Source organism: Salmo trutta, unplaced genomic scaffold, assembly GCF_901001165.1.
Source record: "Salmo trutta unplaced genomic scaffold, fSalTru1.1, whole genome shotgun sequence".
Classification (NCBI taxonomy): Eukaryota; Metazoa; Chordata; class Actinopteri; order Salmoniformes; family Salmonidae; genus Salmo; species Salmo trutta.
The window spans coordinates 130555-150429 of NW_021822266.1; the positions used below are offsets into that span (position 1 = coordinate 130555).

At 43.4% G+C, this 19875-nt stretch overlaps 1 protein-coding gene across 6 annotated transcripts in view; it reads right to left on the bottom strand.

Moving 5' to 3' along the window:
* Positions 1-11562: 11562 nt before the first annotated feature.
* Positions 11563-19875, bottom strand: part of LOC115181509 (protein mono-ADP-ribosyltransferase PARP9) — a 28769-nt gene continuing 20456 nt past the window's right edge. For 2 of the 6 annotated variants that reach the window (XM_029743431.1, XM_029743430.1), the window contains exons 5-9: positions 14278-14571; positions 13362-13865; positions 12860-13005; positions 12130-12304; positions 11563-11928 (exon numbers count right to left, since the gene is read on the bottom strand). In XM_029743431.1, the coding sequence (XP_029599291.1) occupies positions 11645-11928; positions 12130-12304; positions 12860-13005; positions 13362-13865; positions 14278-14571 (1403 nt within the window). In that variant the 3' untranslated portion in view covers positions 11563-11644. Of the gene's footprint in view, positions 11929-12129; positions 12305-12859; positions 13006-13361; positions 13866-14277; positions 14572-19875 lie in introns of those variants that run through there. The other 4 variants (XM_029743433.1, XM_029743434.1, XM_029743435.1 and 1 more) reach the window with 4 other exon arrangements.

Below are 19875 nucleotides of genomic sequence, written 5' to 3' on the forward strand. Positions count from 1 at the left end.
TGCATACGGCCCAGTACATCACTGGGGCAAAGCTGCCTGCCATCCAGGACCTCTACACCAGGCGGTGTCAGAGGAAGGCCCTAAAAATTGTCAAAGACCCCAGCCACCCCAGTCATAGACTGTTCTCTCTACTACCGCATGGCAAGCGGTACCGGAGTGCCAAGTCTTCTCAACAGTTTTTACCCCCAAGCCCAAGCCAACCCCTCTTTTACGCTGCTTCTACTCTCTGTTTATCTTATATGCATAGTCACTTTAACTATACATTAATGTACATACTTCCTCAATTGGCCCGACCAACCAGTGCTCCCGCATAATTGCTAACCGGGCTATCTGCATTGTGTCCCACCACCCGCCAACCCCTCTTTTCACGCTACTGCTACTCTCTGTTCATAATATATGCATAGTCACTATAACCATACCCATGCATAGTCACTTTAACCATACCACATGTACATTCTACCTCAATAAGCCTGACTAACCGGTATCTGTATATAGCCTTGCTACTCTTATTTTCAAATGTCTTTTTACTGTTGCTTTATTTCTTTACTTACCTACACACACACACACACACACACACCTCACACACATACACACACATACCTTTTTTTCCGCACTATTGGTTAGAGCCTGTAAGTAAGCATTTCACTGTAAGGTCTACACCTGTTGTATTCAGCGCACGTGACAAATAAACTTTGATTTGATTTGATCACCTTGTGTCTGTAGGTCTGTGTGGATCAGAGATCACCCTGAATCTGTAGGTCTGTGTGGATCAGAGATCACCCTGTGTCTGTAGGTCTGTGTGGATCAGACATCCCCTTGATGCAGTGTTGAATGAAGTGGATCAGACATCACCTTGATGCAGTGTTAACGGGTAAAATAATATGTTTATTGTGCAGATAATCCTCTAAGAAAACCAATGGTCCAAACCAGTGAAGGCTGCTGAGGGGAGGCCAGCTGATAATAATGTCTGGAACAGAGCGAATGGAATAGAAATCATGTGATTGATGTATTTGATACCATTCCACTGATTCTGCTCCATCCATTACCACGATCCCGTCCTCCCCAATTAAGGTGCCACCAACCTCCTGTGGTCCCAAACCTCATGTCTCTATCATAATCCGTTCCAAACTTATTGGAGTTTTGACCCTTGTAGGATGGCCCAAACAAAGACGAATAAATCAATGGAGGCCAGAGAAACAAAGTGGTTATACATCAGGAGAATAGCATGGTGTCAGCTAGGTTAGCATGGTGTCAGCTAGGCTAGCATGGTGTCAGCTAGGCTAGCATGGTCTCATTAGGTTAGCATGGTCTCATTAGGCTAGCATGGTCTCATTAGGCTAACATGGTCTCATTAGGCTAGCATGGTCTCATTAGGTTAGCATGGTCTCATTAGGCTAGCATGGTCTCATTAGGCTAACATGGTCTCATTAGGTTAGCATGGTCTCATTAGGCTAGCATGGTCTCATTAGGTCAGCATGGTCTCATTAGGCTAGCATGGTGTCATTAGGTTAGCATGGTCTCATTAGGCTAACATGGTCTCATTAGGTTAGCATGGTCTCATTAGGCTAGCATGGTCTCATTAAGTCAGCATGGTCTCATTAGGCTAGCATGGTGTCATTAGGTTAGCATGGTGTCATTCGGTTAGCATGGTCTCATTAGGTTTGCATGGTCTCATTAGGCTAGCATGGTGTCATTCGGTTAGCATGGTCTCATTAGGTTAGCATGGTCTCATTAGGCTAGCATGGTCTCATTATGTTAGCAGGTGTCAGCTAGGTTAGCATGGTGTCAGCTAGGCTAGCATGGTGTCAGCTTGGCTAGCATGGTGTCAGCTAGGCTGGATGCTATGAGAGAATTACAGCTAGCTGACAAGTTCACCATTAAACTAGTCCTCTTTCTTCTCAAATCCAGAGGACATAAAATAATATGGATATAGATGTTGAGACATGTAGTTATTTCATATTTTAGAATAGGCTGTCTTCATATTAATACAAAGTTACTGTTGTTTTTAGATGATTTTCTCACCAAAAAAAACAAGCGTCTGTGAAATGTCAACGGATCGAGCACATTTTATTTTCAAAAAGCCTTTTCATTTAATTCAGTTTGTGTCGTGATAAATTTGCTATTTGCTACCTGCGGAAGTAGGTGGACAACCTAAACCTTGTCTGAGTGTTGATGGAAATGGGGTCTTCTGACACCAGCGCTGATGAAACTATTATAATGTGGTCCTGCTGTCTGGGGTGAAGACAGAGAGAGGACGGGAGACCTGTGGGTACACACAGGTTAAATCAACATTGTTGTCTCAATGTTATTTCAACATCATTTTGTCAACATGGTTATTTAACCCAGCTTTGAACCAGGCTTTGGTCCCCAAAATTCAACATCAGACCTTGTCCTTTTAGTTAATCGATGATTGGATTGAGGTTATTTGACAACTATCAAGGCAATGTTGACACAATGTTGATTCGAAGGTTGTTCTCTGACCCAGAACTCAGAGAAAACAACCAGGAGGGGATTGTGTTGTCGGTCGGAGATGTTAATGACACAATCTGCAGTTCAAACAAGAACAAAGCAGTCACTCCGCCACTGTTTCAGTAAACAGCTGAGTGAACAGGTTGGAGAAAGGTAACCGCTCTCAAATTCATACACAAAGATATGGATGCAAGGACTGACCATCCATTGAGATCAAAATTCTAATTGTAACCATGTTTTGAGGCTATACGGTGTTTGTTTAAAATGACTAAAACAAGCTTATATTTTGGGTTCAGATGAGGTATGACAGTTGAGCTAAGCTATGAGGCATTTATACATTATATTCTTCAAGAATCAATGGGTATATATAATGAATTTAAAAGTCCAGAAATGGATTTGGCAATTGCAGATTGCCCCTTTAAGGTTGTTTTTTGACAAGAGGCCTTTCTGACAAGGAGCGCTAACTCAGTTCAGCGGTGAAAAGATAACCCAGACAGACGCTATGTCCCAAATGGCACCCTATTCCCTACATAGTGCATTACTTTTGACCAGGACCCTATGGGCCCTGCCAGTAGTATGGAATAAATACTCAGAGTAGTGAGCAAAGCTCTCTAAGGTAGATTAAAACACATGGACGGATATTCCTTCTATCCCACTGTCTGTTGGTGGTTGGTGGTCTATAATACTGACATGGAGAGTAGTGGTTGGTGGTCTATAACACTGAGAGTAGTGGTTGGTGGTCTATAACACTGAGAGTAGTGGTTGGTGGTCTATAACACTGAGAGTAGTGGTTGGTGGTCTATAATACTGAGAGTAGTGGTTGGTGGTCTATAACACTGAGAGTAGTGGTTGGTGGTCTATAACACTGAGAGTAGTGGTTGGTGGTCTATAACACTGAGAGTAGTGGTTGGTGGTCTATAATACTGAGAGTAGTGGTTGGTGGTCTATAATACTGAGAGTAGTGGTTGGTGGTATATAATACTGAGAGTAGTGGTTGATGGTCTATAATACTGAGAGTAGTGGTTGGTGGTCTATAATACTGAGAGTAGTGGTTGGTGGTCTATAATACTGAGAGTAGTGGTTGGTGGTCTATAATACTGAGAGTAGTGGTTGGTGGTCTATAATACTGACATGGAGAGTAGTGGTTGGTGGTCTATAATACTGAGAGTAGTGGTTGGTGGTCTATAATACTGAGAGTAGTGGTTGGTGGTCTATAACACTGAGAGTAGTGGTTGATGGTCTATAACACTGAGAGTAGTGGTTGGTGGTCTATAACACTGAGAGTAGTGGTTGGTGGTCTATAATACTGAGAGTAGTGGTTGGTGTTCTATAATAATGAGAGTAGTGGTTGGTGGTCTATAACACTGAGAGTAGTGGTTGGTGGTCTATAATACTGAGAGTAGTGGTTGATGGTCTATAACACTGAGAGTAGTGGTTGGTGGTCTATAACACTGAGAGTAGTGGTTGGTGGTCTATAATACTGAGAGTAGTGGTTGGTGGTCTATAACACTGAGAGTAGTGGTTGGTGGTCTATAACACTGAGAGTAGTGGTTGGTGTTCTATAATAATGAGAGTAGTGGTTGGTGGTCTATAATACTGAGAGTAGTGGTTGGTGGTCTATAATACTGAGAGTAGTGGTTGGTGGTCTATAACACTGAGAGTGAGAGTTTTAAATACTGATATTTAAAAATATATATATATTTATATACATATACTATATATATACACTGTATAATGTACTGTATATACATCATAAAATAATCCACTCTCTGTGGCAAAGCCAACTCTCTGCCTCTTTCAGGCTGATTTGGGATCAGTCATTACAACCCAGTCTAATATTAATGATGGAGAGCAGACCATTAAACTGACCCCGGACCATGGGTTAATGTTAATAGCTTTGCTTTACAGCACACACACATGCTCGCACACACAAGCACACAACGACACACACACACACACACAACGACACACACACACACTTAAATCACCTGATCGTCGAGGGCCTTGTTGACTCAAGGTGAAAGCTGTAATGTTGAGTTACTACCTTTTACTGTAGTACTGACAGGTGTGTGTGTGTGTCTGCGTCTGTATGTGTGGGTGTGTGTGTGTGTGTATGTGTGTGTGCCTGAGTGTGTGTGTGTGCCTGAGTGTGTGTGTGTGTGTGTGTGTGCCTGAGTGTGTGTGTGTGTGTGTGTGTGTGCCTGAGTGTGTGTGTGCCTGAGTGTGTGTGTGTGTGTGTGTGTGTGCGTGCGTGTAATTCACAGTGGAGGTTGTTCTGCTGACAAGAGTGAGATTCTCAAAATAGAACCCTATTCCCTCCATACAGTAGTGCACTACTTTTGACCAGAGCCCAATGGCAACCTATTCCCTGTATAGTGCACTACATTTGACCTGAGCCCAATGGCAAGCGATTCACTGTATAGTGCACTACTTTTGACCAGAGCCCTTGGACTTGATGGATGTGTTGGACAATAACATCCTTTTTTTTATGACTACCTTATCTCTGTACCCCACACATGCAATCATCTGTAAGGTCCCTCAGTTGAGCAGTGAATTTCAAACACAGATTCAACCACAAAGACCTGCGAGGTTTTCCAATGCATCGCAAAGAAGGGCACCTACAGTATTGGTAGATGGGTAAAAAAAAGCAGACATTGATTATCCCTTTGAACATGGTGAAGTTATGAATTATACTTTTGATGGTGTATCAATACACCCAGTCACTACAAAGATACAGGTGTCCTTTTTAACTCAGTTGCCGGAGAGGAAGAAACTGCTCAGGGATTTCACCATGAGGCCAATGGTGACTTTAAAACAGTTACAGAGTTTAATGGCTGTGATAGGAGAAAACTGAGGATGGATCAACAACATTGTAGTTACTCCACAATACTAACTTAAATGACAGAGTGAAAAGAAGGAAGCCTGTACAGAATAAAAATATTCCAAAACATGCATCCTATTGGCACCAAGGTACTAAATTAATACTACAAAAGATGTGGCAAAGCAATTCACTTTTTGTCCTGAATACAAAATGTTATGTTTGGGGCAAATTCAATACAACACATCACTGAGTACAACTCTCCATATTTTCAAGCTTAGTGGAGGCTGCATCAAGTTGTGTGTGCTTGTAATCATTAAGGACTGGGGAGTTTTTCAGGATAAAAAGTTTATGGAATGGAGCTAAGTAACAGCAAAATCCTAGAGGAAAACCTGGGAAATGAATTCACCTTTCAGCAGGACAATAACCTAAAACACAAGGCCAAATCTACATTGGAGTTGCTTACCAATAAGACAGTGAATGTTACAGATGAGTTACAGTTTTGACTTAAATCTTCTTGAAAATCTATGGCAAGACTTCAAAATAGCTTTCTGGCAATGATCAACAACCAACTTGACAGAGCTTGAAATATAGTAATGTGCAAATATTGTACAATCCAGGTGTGTAAAGCTCTTATTGACTTACCCAGAAAGACTCACAGCTGTAATCACTGCCAAAGGTGATTCTAACATTTATTGACTCACGGATGTGAATACATATATATATGTATATATATATTTCACTTTCACTTTGTTGTTATAGGGTATTGTGTGTAGATGAGTGAGACAAAAAATATATATTTAATCCGTTTTGAATTGAATCCCGTCAGTAGAGGATGCCTGGTTATTCTTTAAAAGTGCCTTCCTCACCATCTTAAATAAGCATGCCCCATTCAAACAATTTAGAACTAGGAATAGACATAGTCCTTGATTCACTCCAGACCTGTCTGCCCTTGACCAGTACAAAAACATCCTGTGGCGTTCTGCATTACATTCGACTAGCCCCCGTGATATGCAACTTTTCAAGGACGTTAGGAACAAATATACACAGGCAGTCAGGAAAGCTAAGGCTAGCTTTTTCATACAGAAATTTGCATTTTGTAGTACAAACTCAAAAAAGTTCTGAGACACTGTAAATTCCATGGAGAACAAGAGCACCTCCTCCCAGCTGCCCACTGCTCTGAGGCTAGGAAACACTGTTACCACCGATAAATCCACTATAATTGAGAATTTCAATAAGCATTTCTCTACGGCTGGCCATGCTTTCCACCTGGCTACCCCTACCCTGGTCAACTGCCCGGCACCCTCCACAGCAACCCGCCAAAGCCCCCACCATTTCTCCTTCACCCAAATCCAGACAGCTGATGTTCTGAAAGAGCTGCAAAATCTGGACCCCTACAAATCATCCGGGCTAGACAATCTGAACCCTCTCTTTCTAAAATTATCTGCCGAAATTGTTGCAACACCTATTAGTAGCCTGTTCAACATCTCTTTCGTATCGTCTGAGATTCCCAAAGATTGGAAAGCTGCCGCGGTCATCCCCCTCTTTAAAGGGGTGACACTCTAGACCCAAACTGCTACAGACCTATATCTATCCTACCCTGTCTTTCTAAGGTCTTCGAAAGCCAAGTTAACAAACAGATTACCGACCATTTCGAATCCCACCGTACCTTCTCCACTATGCAATCTGGTTTCAGAGCTGATCATGGGTGCACCTCAGCCACGCTCAAGGTCCTAAACCACATAACCACCATCGATAAGAGACATTACTGTGCAGCTGTATTCATCAACCTGGCCAAGGCTTTCGACTCTGTCAATCACCACATTCTTATTGGCTGACTCGACAGCCTTGGTTTCTCAAATGACTGCCTCGCCTGGTTTACCAACTACTTCTCTGATAGAGTTCAGTGTGTCAAATCGGAGGGCCTGTTGTCCGGACCTCTGGCAGTCTCTATGGGTGTGCCACAGGGTTCAATTCTCGGGCCGACTCTCTTCTCTGTATACATCAATGATGTCGCTCTTGCTGCTGGTGATTCTCTGATCCACCTCTACGCAGACGACACCATTCTGTATACTTCTGGCCCTTCTTTGGACACTGTGTTAACTAACCTCCAGACGAGCTTCAATGCCATACAACTCTCCTTCCGTGGCCTCCAACTGCTCTTAAATACAAGTAAAACTAAATACATGCTATTCAATCGATCACTACCCGCACCTGCCCGCCCGTCCAGCATCACTACTGTGAACGGCTCTGACTTAGAATACGTGGACAACTACAAATACCTAGGTGTCTGGTTAGACTGTAAGCTCTCCTTCCAGACTCACATTAAGCATCTCCAATCCAAAATTAAGTCTAGAATCGACTTCCTATATTGCAACAAAGCATCCTTCACTCATGCTGCCAAACATACCCTCGTAAAACTGACCATCCTACCGATCCTCGACTTCGGCGATGTCATCTATAAAATAGCCTCCAACACTCTACTCAACAAATTGGATGCAGTCTATCACAGTGCCATCCGTTTTGTCACCATAGCCCCATACACTACCCACCACTGCGACCTGTACGCTCTCATTGGTTGGCCCTCGCTTCATACTCGTCGCCAAACCCACTATCTACAGGTTATCTACAAGTCTTTGCTAGGTAAAGCCCCGCCTTTTCTCAGCTCACTGGTCACCATAGCAGCACCCACTCGTAGCACGAGCTCCAGCAGGTATATCTCTCTGGTCACCCCCATCTGAAAAGTCCCCTTAGTCTCTCAACGTGCGTCCTAATAATCTACTTTTGACCAGAGTTATTTCCTCTGTCCCAACTGCCTCATTGATGAACAACAGACCAGAGTTAGTCCCTCTGTCCCAACTGCCTCATTGATGAACAACAGACCAGAGTTAGTCCCTCTGTCCCAACTGCCTCATTGATGAACAACAGACCAGAGTTAGTCCCTCTGTCCCAACTGCCTCATTGATGAACAACAGACCAGAGTTAGTCCCTCTGTCCCAACTGCCTCATTGATGAACAACAGACCAGAGTTAGTCCCTCTGTCCCAACTGCCTCATTGATGAACAACAGACCAGAGTTAGTCCCTCTGTCCCAACTGCCTCATTGATGAACAACAGACCAGAGTTAGTCCCTCTGTCCCAACTGCCTCATTGATGAACAACAGAGTTATGTATTTTAGTGGCGTAAGATAAACAAACTCATTCTTCTCACACCAGCAACTTCTCCTTGTGGCAGTTTGGTATGAGAGTGACGTCAACACAAACCACTGTCTTCCCCATGTGGATTTACATAGAAACTACATCCTCTGCAGCTGTAGAGTTACAAGGCCAGGGAGTGCAGGGTTTAGTTCCATACTAGCCCATGCTTGACTTGGACTGAAATAGGTGCCAGTACTCATGTTGTGTGCCTGTACTGTTAATATTTAGGTGCAGCAACTCCACTATACTGTTGATCTAATATTCTATAAGAGGAACAGCAACTCCACTATACTGTTGATCTAATATTCTATAAGAGGAACAGGGACTCCACTATACTGTTGTAGATAATATTCTATAAGAGGAACAGCAGCTCCACTATACTGTTGATCTAATATTCTATAAGAGGAACAGCAACTCCACTATACTGTTGATCTGATATTCCATAAGAGGAACAGGGACTCCACTATACTGTTGTAGATAATATTCTATAAGAGGAACAGCAGCTCCACTATACTGTTGATCTAATATTCTATAAGAGGAACAGCAACTCCACTATACTGTTGATCTGATATTCCATAAGAGGAACAGGGACTCCACTATACTGTTGATCTAATATTCTATAAGAGGAACAGGGACTCCACTATACTGTTGATCTGATATTCTATAAGAGGAACAGGGACTCCTCTATACTGTTGATCTAATATTCTATAAGAGGAACAGGGACTCCACTATACTGTTGATCTGATATTCTATAAGAGGAACAGCAGCTCCACTATACTGTTGATCTGATATTCTATAAGAGGAACAGCAACTCCACTATACTGTTGATCTAATATTCTATAAGAGGAACAGCAGCTCCACTATACTGTTGTAGATAATATTCTATAAGAGATGTAGCAACTCCTCTATACTGTTGATCTAATATTCTATAAGAGGAACAGCAACTCCACTATACTGTTGATCTGATATTCTATAAGAGGAACAGCAACTCCACTATACTGTTGGTCTGATATTCAATAAGAGGTGCAGGAAGGTGCCGGTACTCAAGTCAAGCACTGATACCAGCACTAACACACCTGATTCAACAAGCCAACCAATCATCATCAAGACCCTGGTTATTTTATTGAACCTGTATTTTATCAGGGAGTCATGCTGAGACCGAGGTCTCTTCACAGATGAGCCCTGAATTAGAGAAATGACAGAAAATACACGAGTCAGGAAAACAGGGTCAGAGAAAACAAACACATTGATCAGTAATAAGGTCCTCTATCAGCTTTCTGAATTGGCCTAGGGGCACAAAAACAACATTTCAATTAGCTGGAAAGTGTGTTGATGCTTTGCTGGAACCAAATCCTGCCCTGCACAGACTGTACTAGTATTTCTAGAGCCAGGCCTTGTTAGGGAGGATGGAGACATTGAATTGATGCGAAAAACAACATATTTTTTTATCTTCATAAATGTATACAGAATAATGAGGTTTTATTTGTAGGTTATTAAATTCAATTCACCATTATAAAACCACTTAAACATGCTTAGTTCTAGCTCTCTCTCTCTCCCTCTCTCTCTCTCTCTCTCTCTCTCACTCACTCGATCTCGCTTGCTTTCACTCGCTCACTGTCTTTCTCTGCATTCTGGTGAGTTCAGAATAAAACCTTTTTTATCTCACTATCACACCAAGTTGTGTCCAATAAGGCCTGAGGAGTTTGTGGTATATGGCCAATATGCCACAAACCCCCGGGGTGCCTGATTTCTATTACAAACTGGTTACCAACGTAATTAGAGCAGTAAAAATACATGTTTTGTCATACCCGTGGTATACCACGGCTGTCAGCCAATCAGCATTCAGTGCTTGAACCACCCATTTTAGAATCTGGTTTTTAGAATTGAGAATGAAACCCCAGAATGTCAGAGCAGAGGTCTAAGTTACAAATAATAAAGGGGTAGAATATGGCTGCAGGAATAGGGTTGGATGTGGTTTGGGTTATGGTTGAACTGGGTCATAGACATGAAGCTAGGGTTAGGGTTGTGGTTGAGGTTTAGGGTTAGGGTTAAGGCTAGGGTTAGGGTTGAGGCGGTGGCTAGGGTTGAGGCTACGGTTAGGTTTGTAGTTGAGGTTTAGGGTTAGGGTTGAGGCTAGGGTTAGGGTTAGGGTTGAGGTTTAGGGTTAAGGCTAGGGTTAGGGTTGAGGCGGTGGCTAGGGTTGAGGCTACGGCTAGGGTTGTGGTAGAGGGTAGGGTTGGTGTTAGGGTTGAGGGTTAGGGTTGTGGTTGTGATTCAGGCTAGGGTTAGGATTAGGGATAGGATTAGGGTTAGGGTTGTGGTAGAGGCTAGGGTTAGGATTAGGATTAGGGTTAGGGTTGTGGTTCAGGCTAGGGTTAGGATTAGGATTAGGGTTAGGGTTAGGGTTCAGGCTAGGGTTAGGGTTAGGATTAGGGTTGAGGGTTAGGGTTGTGGTTGTGATTCAGGCTAGGGTTAGGATTAGGATTAGAGTTAGGGTTGTGGTTGTGATTCAGGCTAGGGTTAGGATTAGGGTTAGGGTTGTGGTTCAGGCTAGGGTTAGGATTAGGATTAGGGTTAGGGTTGTGGTTCAGGCTAGGGTTAGGATTAGGATTAGAGTTAGGGTTGTGGTTGTGATTCAGGCTAGGGTTAGGATTAGGATTAGGGTTAGGGTTGTGGTTCAGGCTAGGGTTAGGATTAGGATTAGGGTTAGGGTTGTGGTTCAGGCTAGGGTTAGGATTAGGATTAGGGTTAGGGTTGTGGTTCAGGCTAGGGTTAGGATTAGGATTAGGGTTAGGATTAGGGTTGTGGTTGTGGTTCAGGCTAGGGTTAGGATTAGGATTAGGGTTGTGGTTGTGGTTCAGGCTAGGGTTAGGATTAGGATTAGGGTTAGGGTTGTGGTTCAGGCTAGGGTTAGGATTAGGGTTAGGATTAGGGTTGTGGTTGTGGTTCAGGCTAGGGTTAGGATTAGGATTAGGGTTAGGATTAGGGTTGTGGTTGTGGTTCAGGCTAGGGTTAGATTGAACCGGGATACATTATAACCTGTAATGGTTACACTTTTTCATGCAAAAGTGACAGTCATTTTCATTTCGTCAATAAAAGTTGTGTATAACAGTTTATAAGGCACATAGTCATAATCATAAGGAAGACTTCTCCACAGGGTCTAGAAGAAAGTGATCAAGTACTCAGGATATGCCTGATTGTCATGGAAAATGACAAACATAGATGGTCCTGATGGGTTGTCTGTCACGCTGTTGTAGAGTTCAACAGTCGTGGTGCTTTTAGCTGGAGGCACTGTCATCCCATGTCGTCCTGCTGTGAAATCTCCAGTCAGAACTCGACATAGGTACATATACTTCTGCCCTTGGAGATCCGGTCTTGAGTATGTGCTTCTGGCAGAGTAGCTGGCACCAACAGCAAAGTAGGTGCCATATCCAAATGCTGTAGCTGGAAAAAATTATACATTGCTTAGGTTTCAGATTATTGCAGAGACAGGACTGAGTAAATGAGAAGCACAAGCTAAATTTAAAATCAAAAGCAAAATAATTTTACATATAACTTTTACCAATAACCATAGGAGTTGGCAAGACATGACAAACAGATCTGGGACCAGGCTACTTGTCCATGGAACGTACGTATCTATCTTACCATTTTTCCCAGCAAAGCTCCGATTGAAGCCATGGTTGTTGATGTGATTGATGGTTGTGTGGCATGTTCCATGGAAGAGCCTCTTCTCATTCTTCTGGTGACCGTTCCTGAGCTCCATGTCATGTTTCTTGATCTGGAGACTCCTCCACAGGGTTGGGTTCTGGATCCTCTCAATCTGAAATAAATTGAGGGAAAACACTTTATAGGAGCCATTAATAGACTCTAAAATGTATCCTGAATACCTTCTATACATCTTAGATTATTATTGTGGGCTGAAAAAGATCCAGACAAACAAATATCTGGCTAGCTGACCCCTATATTACCCCAAGATGACCCCAAGATGACCCCTAGATGAGCTGAGGGGCCTCATCATTATTTCCAAGTGCTTAACTAAATACTAACACACAAAGTTTCTAATAAACAAACCATTTAATATGGCTGATCTCAAATCAAATTCAAATCAAATGTATTTATAAAGCCCTTTTTACATCAGCCGATGTCAAAGTGCTGTACAGAAACCCAGCCCAAAACCCCAAACAGCAAACTATACAGGTGAAGAAGCATGGTGGATAGAAAGACAGGAACCTAGTCAGAAGGCTAGAGACCAACAGATGAGTCACCCTGAACTAATCAACCCACTACTCACACAGCCATGCAGAAAACATCCAGAACATCCGAAGACATAAAAATAACTACAATGGACGTGTATTTTGGAAAACAGGTAGCCTACCTTTATAACTTTGTTGGGGCAGGTGGCTCGGAACAGCTTTAAAACTGCATTGTGCTCTGTGCTTCCTGGCTGGATGAGGCAGGACAGGCAGGACATGTTGGCTGGCATGGCATCCCAATGCTGAGGGAGAACCTCAATAGGTTGAGCTTGAACAAACACGGTTATTACTAAGTTGGTGAACAGTTAGCATTTCCCATAAGAAAACCATGTCACACTTAGCCATCATGCTAACACTAACTGTGCATGCATAGTTGTATACAGGATATGATAGTGCCACGAGAAAGAAGAACAGTCTCAGCGAAGCATCTGCCCATGTAATAGTTGTTTCCACTGCTCTAAAAATGTTACCTTCCTCACAATAATGGTATCCATGAACAGAATACAAAGGTTAAGAAAATGCAAATAGACTTCCGGCTAATGGACGTGTTGAACTTGAACTTAGCTTATCCTCTTGTTAACTAAGGTTAAAATAACAAATGAACTCTGTATGGAATACACCAACCTGTACCTGCTAACTTGTCGATTTGTCTGCTTTTGTCTGCTTTTTTTCCCCCACTTGTTTTGTTAGCAGCCCTGTCAGGCAGGGTGAACTTGCACATTTCCCCCCAGACAGAGGCCTCCACACGTGGCTGCTTCCTCTCCAGCGCCTGCTGCAGATGGAAGTTATTGATGGGGTGGAATCTCTGGTACTGCCCCCCTGGCTGCTGCTGCTGCCAATCCACCATGTTGCTAGCCACTTTAATGTTCCTGTTGAAGGACTCTTTTTCCCTGGCCTTCCTCAGCATCTCCTGGATTCTCATGTCATGGATGCGGTGGCGGTGGGATTCGGACAGGTAGACAGCGTCGTGTGGGCTTCTGCTGCTCTCTGGTTCCTTTAGGTCCAGGTCCTTGATCCAATGATCCACTTTGGAAGAAATGTGGAAGACAGCCGGATCCACTTCCCGGCCCTCGATGACAATGTCCTCATTCTTTTGTGGCTTTTTAGCTTTACCCCAGTTGAACAATGCTGTGAGAATGAAAGGGAAATACCGTGTCAGTTGTACAACTGAACGCCTTCAACTGAAATGTGTCTTTCGTATTTAACCCAACCCCTCTGAATCAGGGAGGTGCAGGGAGCTGCCTTTTATCAACATCCACAGCACCCAGGGAACAGTGGGTTAACTGCCTTGCTCAGGGAGAACAACAGATTTGACCTTGTCAGGTCAGGGATTTGATCCAGCAACCTTTAGATTACTGGCCCAATGCTCTAACCACTAGGCTACCATATGGGACAGAACACACTGTTTTAATGAAGTAATAGGGTATTCTAAAGAATGTCATGTAGAATGTCATGTAGAACATCATGTAGAACGTCAAGTGGAACGTCATGTGGAGCGTCAAGTAGAACGTCAAGTAGAAAGTCATGTAGAATGTCTTACCGTGAGGTTTTACGTATGTAGGCTTTTTGCAGGTGATCAGATATTCAGGTAGAGCCTGGTGACCATTGAAGATGACCCAGGTGTCTCCGCCTCCGTTCACACTGTCATACAGGGTGAGTGGGTCTCTGGCAAAGGGAGGTGGCACGATGAGACCTGGACAGCCAACAATTGACTTGCCAGTCAGCACCTGTGCCTCAATGAAGTAGAGGTACTCCTCGTCAGCTGAGCGCTTCCACAGCCTCTCTGCTCCATGCACGCTGCTGCTGAAATAGATCCCCTCTCCCAGCTTTTGCTCTGCGGATGAAACATATTCATGCACAGCATCAGAGAAAGTGGACTCCATGGCAACATAAAACCATTTTGTGATGGTTGTGTGGTTATTGTAGCTACACACCGGGAATAGGTATGTGCTTTGACTGAAAAGGACTAGTGAAAGTTGCCGACCTGCATATTCTGATTGCGGTAGACCCACGGATAGAGTACATGTCGGCTAATGTAACTATTTATTACACCTATTTATTACAACATTCTGTTTATTACAACATTCTATTTATTACAACTATTTATTACAACATTCTGTCATAAAGAACACATGTTCATCTTCATAAAAAACATGGTTTTCCAATCTCAAGGCGTTAAATAATAATCAAATACTAAAGTGCCATTAAGGTAACATGGTAGAGGTTTTCATCTTTAAATCAGCCATACATTGTCCCTTGTGACATGTGGAATGGAAGCTTGTTGTGTGCAACAGGGAGGGTCAATTGAGTGCAAGCTTCACAAAAACAACGTCTAGCCAATCTATCTATGGGTAAAAGGTTTGATTGTGTTATGCTCGATGTTTACAATCTTCCTAGAATTTGGAAAAACATGACGAGGGAAAAATGAACTTGAGCAAGTTTTTATTCATATGAAAAAAAATCTGATTTATTGAATTTTCCAAATGGTCTATATTAAAGGACACTTCATTTAGTGTCCTTTAATGTAAACTCCATTTGAATCTCTCTTACCGTCAGGTGGTGCAAACTACATCTGAATCTCTCTTACCGTCAAGGGTTGCAAACTCCATCTGAATCTCTCTTACCGTCAAGGGTTGCAAACTCCATCTGAATCTCTCTTACTGTCAGGTGGTGCAAACTCTATATCTCTTTAACCATCAGGTGTTTACCTCAAATCTGAAATCCACAACAGAAGCTTGCCAGAGGTGAACTGGCTAACGTTGGAGTTCAGCTAGCCACGGTTAGCGGTCATCAGCTATCCATTAGCTTGAAATGCTATCGGCAGTTTTTTTGTACAGCGCGACTCAGACCAGAGCATACCGGACATATTTCTCTCTCCATATCCCCGGTTTTCTACCGCAGGCTCTGGACATTTACACCTGGATCTTGCAGCTAGCTAGCTGCTACCCGAGTGACTATTGGCTAACGTCGGTCCCGGAGCTAACATCAATTATTCCGGAGCTAGCCAGCTCAAGAGTTCCATCAGCCACTCCTGGGCTACAATCACCTATCTGGACCCGTTTTACTGCCGATGCGGAGCTCCATCGGGCCTTCACGACTGGACTACCGACGTAATCTGACCGAGGGAGTTATCCAATCTGGCCCCTCCGTCTCGACGTAACTTGAACACCCATCTGCGGCCCGCTAAACGTTAGCTGTCTTATCGGCTGCAATCTGAATAGGTCTATCGGACAATTTTCTTCGGCCACTATAACTATAACTATTTTGCCAATTGGACTGGTCCCCCCTACCACACGGAACCACACTAATCTACAGACGGAAACGCACGAGGTGGCTAAAAACAGAGCTCCCTCCATCTTCTACCAGCTTGCTACCTATGGCTCGGCTAGCTGTCTAATTCTCACTGGACCCTTTGATCACTCGGCTAAGCATGCCTCTCCTTAATGTCAATATGCCTTGTCCATTGCTGTTCTGGTTAGTGTTTATTGGCTTATTTCACTGTAGAACCTCTAGCCCTGCTCATTATACCTTATCCAACCTTTCAGTTCCTCCACCTACACATGCTATGACATCTTCTGGTTTGAATGATGTTTCTAGAGACAATATCTCTCTCATCATCACTAAATGCCTAGGTTTACCTCCACTGTATTCACATCCTACCATACCTTTGTCTGTACATTATACCTTGAAGCTATTTTATCGCCCCCAGAAACCTGCTCTTTTTACTCTCTATTCCGGATGTCACACACGAACAATTCTCATAGCTTTTAACTGTACCCTTATCATCCTCCTCCTCCTCCTCTGTTCCTCTGGTGATGTAGAGGTGAATCCAGGCCCTGAAGTGCCTAGCTCCACTCCTACTCCCCAGGCGTTCTCTTTTGATGACTTCTGTAACCATAATAGCCTTGGTTTCAAACATGTTAACATCAGAAGCCTCCTCCCTAAGTTTGTTTTATTCACTGCTTTAGCACACTCTGCCAACCCGGATGTCCTAGCAGTGTCTGAATTCTGGCTTAGGAAGTCCACCAAAAACTCTGAAATCTTCATCCATAACTACAACGTTTTCAGACAAGATAGAACGGCCAAAGGGGGCGGTGTTGCAATCTACTGCAGAGATAGCCTTCTGTCCTACTATCCAGGTCTGTACCAAAACAATTTGAACTTCTACTTTTAAAAATCCACCTCTCTAAAAACAGGTCTCTCACCGTTGCCGCCTGCCATAGACCACCCTCGGCCCCCAGCTGTGCTCTGGACACCATATGTGAACTGATTGCCCCCCATCTATCTTCAGAGCTTGTGCTGCTGGGTGACCTAAACTGGGACATGCTTAACACCCCAGCCATCCTACAATCCAAGCTTGATGCCCTCAATCTCACACAAATTATTAATGAACCCACCAGGTACCACCCCAAAGCCGTAAACACGGGCACCCTCATAGATATCATCCTAACCAACTTGCCCTCTAAATACAACTCTACTGTTTTCAACCAAGATCTCAGCGATCACTGCCTCATTGCCTGCATCCGTAATGGGTCAGCGGTCAAACGACCTTCACTCATCACTGTCAAACGCTCCCTGAAACATTTCAGCGAGCAAGCCTTTCTAATCGACCTGGCCCGGGTATCCTGGAAGGATATTGACCTCATCCCGTCAGTAGAGGATGCCTGGTTATTTTTTTTAAATGCCTTCCTCACCATCTTAAATAAGCATGCCCCATTCAAGAAATTTAGAACCAGGAACAGATATAGCCCTTGGTTCTCTCCAGACCTGACTGCCCTTAACCAACACAAAAACATCCTGTGGCGTTCTGCATTAGCATCGAACAGCCTCCGTGATATGCAACTTTTCAGGGAAGTTAGAAACCAATATACACAGGCAGTTAGAAAAGCCAAGGCTAGCTTTTTCAAGCAGAAATTTGCTTCCTGCAACACAAACTCAAAAAAGTTCTGGGACACTGTAAAGTCCATGGAGAATAAGAACACCTCCTCCCAACTGCCCACTGCACTGAGGATAGGAAACTCTGTCACCACCGATAAACCCACTATAATTGAGAATTTCAATAAGCATTTTTCTATGGCTGGCCATGCTTTCCACCTGGTTACCCCTACTGCAGTCAACAGCACTGCAACCCCAACAGCTACTCGCCCAAGCCTTCCCCATTTCTCCTTCTCCCAAATCCATTCAGCTGATGTTCTGAAAGAGCTGCAACATTTGGACCCATACAAATCAGCCGGGCTAGACAATCTGGACCCTTTCTTTCTAAAATTTTCTGCCGAAATTGTTGCAACCCCTATTACTAGCCTGTTCAACCTCTCTTTCGTGTCGTCTGAGATTCCCAAAGATTGGAAAGCAGCTGCTGTCATCCCCCTCTTCAAAGGAGGGGACACTCTTGACCCAAACTGCTACAGACCTATATCTATCCTACCCTGCCTTTCTAAGGTCTTCGAAAGCCAAGTCAACAAACAGATTACCGACCATTTCGAATCCCACCACACCTTCTCCACTATGCAATCTGGTTTCAGAGCTGGTCATGGGTGCACCTCAGCCACGCTCAAGGTCGTAAACGATATCATAACCACCATTGATAAGAAACAATACTGTGCTGCCGTATTCATCGACCTGGCCAAAGCTTTCGACTCTGTCAATCACCACATCCTCATCGGCAGACTCAATAGCCTTGGTTTCTCAAATGATTGCCTTGCCTGGTTCACCAACTACTTCTCTGATAGAGTTCAGTGTGTCAAATCGGAGGGCCTGTTGTCCAGACCTCTGGCAGTCTCTATGGGGGTGCCACAGGGTTCAATTCTTGGGCCAACTCTTTTCTCTGTATACATCAATGATGTCGCTCTTGCTGCTGGTGAGTCTCTGATCCACCTCTACGCAGACGACACCATTCTGTATACTTCTGGACCTTCTTTGGACACTGTTAACCTGTTGGGGCTAGGGGGCAGTATTTGCACGGCCGGATAAAAAACGTACCTGATTTAATCTGGTTACTACTCCTGCCCAGTAACTAGAATATGCATATAATTGTTTGATTTGGATAGAAAACACCCTAAAGTTTCTAAAACTGTTTGAATGGTGTCTGTGAGTATAACAGAACTCATTTGGCAGGCCAAAACCTGAGAAGATTCCAAACAGGAAGCACTCTCTCTGACCATTTCATGGCCTTCTTGATCATCTCTAACAAAAACAGGGGATCTCTGGCATGACGTGACATTTTCTAACGCTCCCATAGGCTCTCAGAAGGCGCCAGAATGCTGAATCGTGGCTTTGCAGCCCATGGCTGAAAAACATTAGCGCATTTTGATAGTGGTCGATCTGAGGACAATGGGACGGGGCGCGCGTGCCCGAGTCGACTCCATGTTTACTTTCTCTCTCTTTGAACAAAAACCACCACTCCCGGTCAGAATATTATCGCTTTTTTATGAGAAAAATTGCATAAAAGTTGATTTTAATCAGCGGTTGACATGCTTCGAAGTATGGTAATGGAATATTTAGAAATGTTTTGTCACGAAACGTGTCGGGCGCGTGACCCTTATTTACCCTTCGGATAGTGTCTTGAACGCACGAACAAAACGCCGCTATTTGGATATAACTATGGATTATTTGGGACCAAACCAACATTTGTTATTGAAGTAAAAGTCCTGGGAGTGCATTCTGACGAAGAACACCAAAGGTAATCAAACTTTTCTAATAGTAAATCGGAGTTTGGTGAGTACCACACTTGGTTGGTGTCAAAATAGCTAGCCTGTGATGGCTGGGCTATCTACTTAGAATATTGCAAAATGTGCTTTCACCGAAAAGCTATTTTAAAATCGGACATAGCGAGTGCATAAAGGAGTTCTGTATCTATAATTCTTAAAATAATTGTTATGTTTTTTGTGAACGTTTATCGTGAGTAATTTAGTAAATTCACCGGAAGTGTTCGGTGGGAATGCTAGTCACATGCTAGTCACATGCTAATGTAAAAAGCTGTTTTTTGATATAAATATGAACTTGATTGAACAAAACATGCATGTATTGTATAACATAATGTCCTAAGATTGTCATCTGATGAAGATCATCAAAGGTTAGTGCTGCATTTAGCTGTGGTTTGGGTTTATGTGACATTATATGCTAGCTTGAAAAATGGGTG